This window comes from Zalophus californianus, chromosome 9 (assembly GCF_009762305.2).
Source record: "Zalophus californianus isolate mZalCal1 chromosome 9, mZalCal1.pri.v2, whole genome shotgun sequence".
Taxonomy (NCBI): domain Eukaryota; kingdom Metazoa; phylum Chordata; class Mammalia; order Carnivora; family Otariidae; genus Zalophus; species Zalophus californianus.
This window is the reverse complement of record NC_045603.1, coordinates 64,161,049-64,169,624: the sequence shown is the minus strand read 5'-3', so window position 1 is coordinate 64,169,624 and position 8,576 is coordinate 64,161,049. Positions and strand designations below refer to the sequence as shown.

The window sequence follows — 8,576 nt, the reverse complement described above, 5'->3', positions numbered from 1 at the left end:
TCAATCCTGGGACCCCAGGATCATGACCCAAGCCGAAGGGAGACACCTAACAACTGAGTCACAAAGGTGCCCCGCCTTCTCTCTTTTAAAGAAGTTCGAATAATACTCCTTGGAGGTCTTCCCTGTCACTCCATGCATTCATTTGATCAATTATTCATCCCTCCATTGACTCATTCAACAAATATTGAGTACTTTACAAGGCAGGCACAAAGCAGGCATTGAAAATATGATGGTAAGCCAAAAATAAAAGGTCACCACCCTCATGGAGGCCTAGCAGGGGGATGGAGTTTAATAAACACAATATATTATGTTCACATTGATGAATAATCAATTATCAACTGAGATGCATGCTCTGAGGAAATAAACACTGTTCTCTGAGAGCACAGAACCAAGGAATCTTTTTTAAAATCAGGGCAGGTTGTGAATAGAGGGGTTCAAGGAAGACCTTTAAAGGAAGTAACAGTGACTATCAACTTGGAGGCATGAATAGGCAAAGTGGAAGCAACAAAGGCATTCCAGACGGAGAGACTAGAGGGACCGTGAGGAGTTTGAGGAATTCAAAGAGGCAATGAAGTTGGAAAGCAGAGAATAAGATGCAGAGTGTGAGTGAGGAACAGTCAAGGCACAGTGGTAACATGACCAGATTTGCAATTTTGGAAAGATTGCTCTAGCTGCTATGTGGTGAATGTATTAAAGTGGAGAGCAAGAGAGAATGGAGGCTGGAAGACTCTTGCAATCCTCTAGGTGAGATTAGGGTGGATTAGGGAGGTGGTAATGAAGAGGAAAAAAGTAAATGAATTGCAAAGATATGAAATGAAAAGTAGTAAGAGTGAAAGAGAGATCGTAAGGAGAGGGAAAGAGGAGTTCGAGAATGACTCCTGGTTCTTGGCTTGAATAATAGAATCCGCTGTAGTCAGGGAGAAAATCTACCAGAGTCCTGTACACTTGAAACCATCGCCCATTTTCCCATCGTCCATTAGAGGTCACCACTCCATTGTAACCAGGGTATTCTAGGTTCCCTCTGTTTCACACCCCTGCCTGCCAATAATAGGCAGGTGACGCCCCTCTCCCCAGTCCTCCAGGCTGTGGGTGTTGAATGAGTTCCAGTGACACTGAGTCTTGTTTATCTGCGAAATGGAGACCAATCCTCACCGGGTTGTGAGGCTCCTGTGAGAAAAAGATGGTTTGTTTGTTTGTTTAAGATTTATTTATTTACCTAGAGAGAGTAGCGGGGGGGGGGGGGGGGGCTGCGGAGAGGGAGGAGAATCTCAAGAGAACTCTCCACTGAGTGCAGAGCCCCACGTGGGGTTAGATCTCACAACCCTGAGATCATGACCTGAACCAAAATCGAGAGTCGGAGGCTTAACCAACTTTGAGCCACCAAGTGTCCCAAAGATGGTTTATTTTTATTTTTATTATTGGTTAGGCTCAGTTCTATTCCCTCCAGCCCTCTCTGTCCGTTTGGAGGCGCTTCATCCTCCCAGGCAGAAAGTGCAGAAGACGTTTCCTATACGTGTCTGGAACTGCGTCCCCAGAGTTTCAGCCGCTCTCTAGTCAGAGTCGGCTCTGGGGATCCCGCCAGCCTCCAACACCGTTAGCCTCTTTCAGGACCGCCAGCCCTTCCCCCAAGGCCGCGAGAACAATCCTTCAGCCAGCAGTCTCCAGACCTCGCGAGAGTAGGGAACGCCCGTTGTGGCTGGGACTCGGAGCGCCACGCCTTCCCCTGCCTCGGAACGCCCCCCTCCTTTCTCTTTTCCCGCCTCCCACCCCGCGCTCCGCTCTCGGATTGGCTGACTGAGTCGGGTCAGTTTTTTCCTGGCCAGAAAGCGGCTCGACAGCTAGTCCTTCTTCTGGCCCCGCCTCCGAAGCCTGTGGATTGGACTGCTCAGCCAGGTGTCACGCGCCCCCGCGGGAGCGCAGAAGAGCCAATCAGGCGCTCGGCGTATTTTACAAACTGGGGAAGTAGCTGCAGCTGAAGCCAGTCAAGAAAAAGCGAATGAAGTGGGGTGTGAGCCAGAGTGGTTCCGAGGAAGGTGCGGCATGGAGATCTTGGAGGGAATGGGGGCTGCGGGGCTCATAGGGAAGAGAGGCAGCTCGGGGTCCTGGAGCGAAAGAGTAGGATCGGGGTGCCTGGAGGGAGCGGCTTCCTGGAGCGGCCTTGGAAGCATCAGGTCTTCTGGGCACATGGGTTTGGGCGGAGGTGGGAGCTTCAGGAATGTCAGAACTGATGCTCCGAACTGGCTGACCTTTGATCCCAGGTCCTGCTTTCTTCCCCATCTCAGCTGTAGCCGTCATGACCACCCTCCAAGCCACGAAGGATCCTGTCCTCAGGGGTGTATCTCCTACTCCTAGCAAGATTCCCGTCCGCTCTCAGAGACGCCCGCCTCTCCCCACAGTCAAACCCTGCGCCCTGGACCAGGAGAACCAAGATCCAAAGGTAAGAGGGGCCTGCTGGGTGAAGACAGTAGCTGCAAGGAGACAGCACATACCACCAATGCACCCCAAAGCTGACCCCAGCTTTTTGTCCTCCTCTCCCCCAGAGATTGGTGCAGAAGCTCAGCTTCGACTCAGCAGGCCCCAGGCGGAAAGTCACACATCAAACAGAGAAATCAGAGAGATTGGTGGGGAGCACTCAGCTCCGGAACCCCTTGGAGGAACTGAGGCCTAGCCCTGGGGGACAAAATGTGGGGCCTAGGCCCCCTCCCCAGACAGGTACCTGTTGGAGACTTGAAAACACCCAGTCTCCTTGTGTGGGCTTGGGGGAATGGGATGGTGCTGCGAGGTTTGGGAGCTTTCCACTACCCTGGTCCCCTGCTTACTCTTAAGAGTCCTGGACCCTGCTCCAGGACAGCTCTCTACCCCTAGAAGCCCTCTCTCTTTTTCCGCAAAATGTTCTCTCTTCAGGGAGCCTCGGTGGCTCGGTCGTTAGGCATCTGCCTGTGGCTCGGGTCGTGGTCCCAAGGGTCCTGGGATCGAGCCCCGCATCGGGCTCCCTGCTCAGCGGGAAGCCCGCTTCTCCCTCTCCCACTCCCCCCGCTTGTGTTCCCTCTCTCGCTGTGTCTCTCTCTGTCAAATAAATAAATAAAAGTCTTTAAAAAAAATAAAATAAAAATTAAAAAAAAATGTTATCTCTTCTAAAGCCTTTCCCAGCTCCCTCAGTCACAATCAATTGCTCTGTGTTCTAATACTTCACAGTTCTTTTATAGCGTGTCCTTACTTTGGCTTGAGCCTGTCACCTCTTTATAGTTTGATGGTAACTTCTTGAGGATGGGGGCTTTCTCATTCATCTCAGAGCCCCAGTGCCCAGAATAGTGTCTTACATAAAGTAAAGTTCTATGAGCTTTGGTGAGCTGAGTTCAATAATATGAGTCTCTTCGGCTCACCCTTGCACCTCAAGATGGCTACGCTGCAGCCCCTGGCCCCATCAGCCTTCCTCCTTCTCACTTTCCTTCTCCTCTTCTCTTGCAGAGGCTCCAGGGACCATAGAGTTTGTGGCCGACCCTGCAGCCCTGGCCACCATCCTGTCAGGTGAGGGGGTGAAGAGCTGTCGCCTGGGGCGCCAGCCCAGTCTGGCTCAGAGAGTACTGATCCGAGGGAGCCAGGGAGGCACCATCCGTAGGGGCCAGGTAATCAGAGAGGATACGAGGAAATCAGGCTGGTATGGACTGAGGAGGGAGTCCTGAGCCTGTGCTGATAGCTTCATTTGTGGTGTCAGGGTGCCCGGGCCTCTGCATATTTAGCCCCTAGAACCCCTGCCCACCGACTGGACCCTGCCAGGGCTTCCTGCTTCTCGAGGCTGGAGGGACCAGGACCCCGCGGCCGGACCTTGTGTTCCCAGAGGCTGGAGACTCTGGTGAGTGCCTTGAGGGGCTGATGCTCAGTGCTTCTGTGAGCTCCTCCCTGGGGCAAAGCTGGCCCTTAGGAGGGAAAATACCTTCTGATGAGCCAGAGCAGTTTTGGATGCTGATGGGGCTGGTGGTGAGGCCTGAAGGTTTGGGGCCCACCTCTGATTCTGCTTTTTCCTCTTGCTCCCATGGGTCAGATTCCACCTTCAGGACCTTCCTTTCACCCCTCTGCTCACCCCAGTTTCCAGGAGCTAAGAAGAGTGACAGGTGGCGGCAGCCGGTGAGGAGGAGAGGATCACTTGGAAAAGAATGATCCAATGTCTGATACAGGTGTCCCTCAGAGCTAGAGTTTTCCAGTAGCTTTAAGACTTCCCAGCAACCGAGGGAGGGGAAGGGGGAAACCTGTGACTGCCCAGGGTGAACCCGTGGAATAGGGTTCAGACCTCCACATCCAGGTCTCAGTATGACATCAGTTTTTTTCAGTTTGAGGGGGAAGAAGGAACAGAAATGAGAAATGTTGTCTCTTTTGTTTAGTAGCTGGAGCATAGACTATGGCAATAAATGGGATTTGGGTTTGACTCCTGACTCTCAGCACCTACTAGAGTAAGCTTGCCTTAACCCCCGATCTTCAGTTTCTTTAATCTGTCAAATGAGGATAATGTTTGTAGCATTAGAGGTTGTTGTGCAAAGACTTAAATGAGATGACGTTCGTAAAGCACTTAGCAAAGTGCCCAGCTCATACTTGGTACTCGGTGACTGCTAGCTTCTGTCCTTATTGTTGTCAGGACTTCAGTGAACCAGACCTCAGGATTGCTCCTGGAGACCCCAGTCCAGCCTGGTGAGTGTGTCTGGCCAAGGGAGAAAACAGGGGCAGATGGGCTGCCTGAAGTTGGAGAAAGCTCAGCAGGTGGGGAGGGGGCTCGAGGGGAAGGCCATATCAGAAGGAGCCGCAAAGGAAGGGACCTTGATAGGCCAGAGGTTGCCCAGTTGCACTTGTGTCAAAGGAGGTGATCCTCACTTCAACCCTTTCTCTGCCACTTCCTATAAGATTTACCTTCCACTCACTGTTCTGTCCTCAGCCCTAAGAGCCATCATCACATCCCTAGCCCACTTGGGGTGTTCAGATTAGTAAGTGATTACTGAGATAGTGCTGGGCTCTGAGGGGGATGCTGGATGGGTCCCCACTCCTGATGGTACAGTGGGGGCTGTCAAACTGGCACACCCTCTTTGGAGGTGGCAAAACCCGGTGCCAGATGTTGGTGTGTGTTCTAGCACTACAGCAAACTTCCTGTCTCCTCCTAGCTCCCTCTCTTCCTGAAGGAGAACATGAAGTTGTTACTCGCTCAGATGAAGGAGGAGGGGGCCCCCTAGGTCTGGCCCAGCGGGTACCATTAAGAGAGATAACCTACACCAGGGTGAGATGAGACCCTTCTGGGATGGGGGGAGGCAGGGGAGATGTTTGGGGGAATTCTTTGGCACTGGCCAGCACTGAGGATTGTGGGTGGGCCTTGGGATGTTAATTGAGTCTGTGTTTGCCCCATGGGCCCAAGGCCTCTCCAGAGTAGGACTAGTCTCTGCTTACCAGCTGTCTGGAGCCTGGGGCTGAGAGGTCACAGTCTGGTATATATTTGTATCACACATCAGATCAATGCTGAGAGTGAGACAGATCTGATGTTCATTGACTCCACAAGTTATTGACTAGTTACTGTGTGCCAAGCAGTACTCTAGGTTCTGGATACACAGTAGCAAATAAGTTCACATTCTAGAAGGGGGAGACACAAACAAACAAACAAACAAGCCCATATGTAAAATATATAGCATGTCAGGTGGCGATGAGTGAAAAGAAAGTAGACACTGAAGGGGGTGTGGGAGTTGGGGAGGGGGCATTGCAATTTCAAATAGATTGGTCAGGGAAATCTCATTGAGAAGATGATATTTGAGTGAAAACCAAAAGGAGTTGGGGAAGTGAACCATGCAGATATCGGGGGAAGAATGTTCCAGGCCAACTGAACTGCAGATGCAAAGGCCCTGAGGCGGGAATGTGCCTCATGTGTTTAAGGATCAGCAGAAAGGAGACTCCAGCTAGGCTGAAGCAGAATAAGGAGGACAACAGGAAGTGAGGTTAGGGTGATGGCAAGATCAGTTTGGGTAAGGATTTAGAAAACTGTGAGGCCGTGCCTTTTCCTTGGAATGAGTGGAAAGCCATGGGGAGGGGCGATGAACAAGGGAGAGACAGGATTTGATTAGGTCTTAAAAGAATCACACTGGCTGCTGTAATTGGGAGACAGGGGAGTGCAGAGGGGAGCGATCACTCTTCCACCTTGTTCCTCCCCACAGGACAGCAGTGCCTCCCACCTGATACCCTCCCCTGGCCGTGGGGCACCACCCATCACCCATCCATCACCCTTTGGACGGGCTCAGCGTGTACCCTCTCCTGGCCCCTCAGCTTCAGTATGTATCCACCACTCCCGGGGGCTGGGCGAGGGCAGAACAGTCTGGCTGGGATCCCTGCCAGGTCTAGGTTTTGCTCCTGCTCAGCCATCTTCCTCTCTCCCCAGACCTCGTATTCGGTTTTGCGGCGTCTTGCCATTCGTCCCAAAACCCAGTTCACACCCATCCTATCGGCCCCCAGGGTTCAGCAGGTAAGAGAAAGCAGGGGAGGTACCTGACCTGGGCCAGGGCGGGGGAGGAAGGGAATGGACGGGTACAGGGAGAGTTATGATGTCTCCCTTCTGTCCCAGGCCCAGGGTTTGAGTGGCCTCTCCCCTCAGTCATGCCCGGAAGAGCCTGCCCTGCCCTGGGTAAGTATCTGAAGCCTTTTTCCGTGCTGAGATCCCAGCAGTTTGAGGCAGGTGGGCTCTCTGGAAAAGCTACTAACTCTCCAACTCCCTGGGCTTCTCTGCTGCCCCTCCTCATCTAAGTTTAGGGCCTCTCAACTAACCCGATGCCTTCCTCCTGCGGGTGGGGTCAGACTGATCTTCTTTCCGTCCCAGACTGGCTTCCTCACCTAGCCCCTCTCCTCCCATGTGGCAGGAGCAGATTGCAGTCCGGTTATTTGACCAGGAGAGTTGTATGAGGGCGCAGGAGGGGCCTGGGAACCCCCCTGTGGCGACTCCTCACCCTAGTACAACCCCCAAGCTCCAGGAGCTGAAGATGCAGGTGGGTGTGTGTGGGCACCAGCTTTGAGGCCTGATTGGCAGTGGCAGAGCTGGGAAGGGGACACAGGAGGAGAGGAGAGGATGGGAGCAGGACAGTGTGGGTGGGGACTTGAACCCACACCTTGACATCACCCTGGGTGCTCTTCTCCTGCCCACAGCGCATCAGTATCCTGCAGCAGCTGTTGCGACAAGAGGTAGAAGGGCTCGCTGGGGGCAAGTGTGCCCCCCTTAATGGAGGCTCCTCTCTAGAAATGGTTGAACTTCAGCTCCTGCTGGCTGAGATTTCTAGAACCCTGAATGCCCCAGAGCAGAATTCAGGGGCCTTACACCTTCCTGAACTGTTACAGGGCTCGGGGCTAGCAGAGCCCTGCCTTCCAGACAAGTGTGAGGAAGCACAGCCCTGCCCAGGAGCAAAGCTGGAGATAGCTCAGCCCTGCCCTTCAGCAGAGCCAGGGCCCCCAGAATCCGGCCATAGGAGGGAGCCTGAGGTATCAGAGCCCTGCCCTCTGGTAGAGCCCGGACGCCTGCAGGGAGACTCCCACAGGCCGACTGGACTCCTAGAGCCCTCCCCTAGGATAGAACCTGGGGCATCAGAGGCCTGCTCCCTGGAACCTAGAAGTCCAGAGTCCAGCCCACAGCCCTGCTGCAGTCAGTGGGCTCCAGCGACCACCAGCCTGATATTCTCCTCTCAACGCCCACTTTGTGCCAGCCCCCCTATTCACTCACTCCAGTCTCTGAGGCCCCCAAGAGGCCAGGCAGGTAAGGAGTTGGTCAGAAGGGATTGCGAACAAAGGAGGTCCTCATCTCTCACTGGGAGCGGGGCCCCTACCTCGCACCAGGCGGTCCCATGCTTTCTTTTCTCCACCTACCCTGCCCCAGCCTGGCGCTCGTTCAGGAAGAAAGGAGGAGTTGCACCTCAAGCTCCATGCTCCTACTTGGCTTGGCCCCTGGTGGGGGAGTGGGAAAGGGCCATAGATGGTGGGAGTATAGGACCCCAGAGCCTGCCCTGAAGTCTCTTTGGCCCTCCGCCCTCAGGTCCCAGCAGTCTTGCCCCTCGAACCCTGGCCCTAAGGCAGCGCCTCAAAGCATGTCTGACTGCCATCCACTGCTTCCATGAGGCCCGCCTGGATGATGAATGTGCCTTCTACACCAGCCGAGCCCCACCCTCAGGCCCCACCCGGGTTTGCACCAACCCTGTGGCCACGCTACTTGAGTGGCAGGATGCCCTGGTGAGCCCCCCATCCGCAGCCAGGCTGTGCCTGCACAGCATGCCTGTGGAAAACAGGGTGGTGCGGGTGCTGGGGAGGGGGCGGGGGCAGGGGTCCAGTCTCTGCTTCTCCGCAGAGGTCAGTGGGGAAGGGTTGGCCATGGTTCAAGGATGGCGGGGCTGTGACAGTCCTCTCTCTCTCCAGTGTTTTACTCCAGTTGGTTCTGCTGCCCCACAGGACTCTCTATCATGATGCATCCACCTCCTGCCCTGCCTTGCTCCTTCCTTTTAGTCCTTATTTATTGTCCGCCCCATGAGAGTGGGAGCCCATACTGTACCCTTCAATAAAGTTTCTCAAGTGTCCAG

General features: G+C 54.1%; 1 protein-coding gene across 3 annotated transcripts; it reads left to right on the top strand.

Moving 5' to 3' along the window:
* The first annotated feature begins 1,923 nt into the window (after nt 1-1,923).
* LOC113922530 (trophinin associated protein) lies at nt 1,924-8,559 on the top strand. Of its 3 annotated transcripts, XM_027594521.1 has the most exons (15): nt 1,990-2,033; nt 2,259-2,437; nt 2,541-2,712; nt 3,469-3,626; nt 3,716-3,853; nt 4,043-4,125; nt 4,631-4,683; nt 5,148-5,260; nt 6,183-6,296; nt 6,404-6,487; nt 6,587-6,646; nt 6,879-7,004; nt 7,162-7,762; nt 8,039-8,232; nt 8,416-8,559. In XM_027594521.1, the coding sequence occupies exons 1-15, from the start codon at nt 1,997-1,999 to the stop codon at nt 8,461-8,463; spliced, it is 2,160 nt and encodes a 719-aa protein (XP_027450322.1). In that variant the 5' UTR covers nt 1,990-1,996; the 3' UTR covers nt 8,464-8,559. The 3 variants fall into 3 exon arrangements, with proteins under 3 accessions (XP_027450324.1, XP_027450322.1, XP_027450321.1); XM_027594523.1 differs by lacking the exons at nt 8,039-8,232; nt 8,416-8,559 and having other exon boundaries at nt 1,924-2,033; nt 2,283-2,437; nt 7,162-8,013; XM_027594520.1 differs by lacking the exons at nt 8,039-8,232; nt 8,416-8,559 and having other exon boundaries at nt 7,162-8,013.
* Nucleotides 8,560-8,576: the final 17 nt, after the last annotated feature.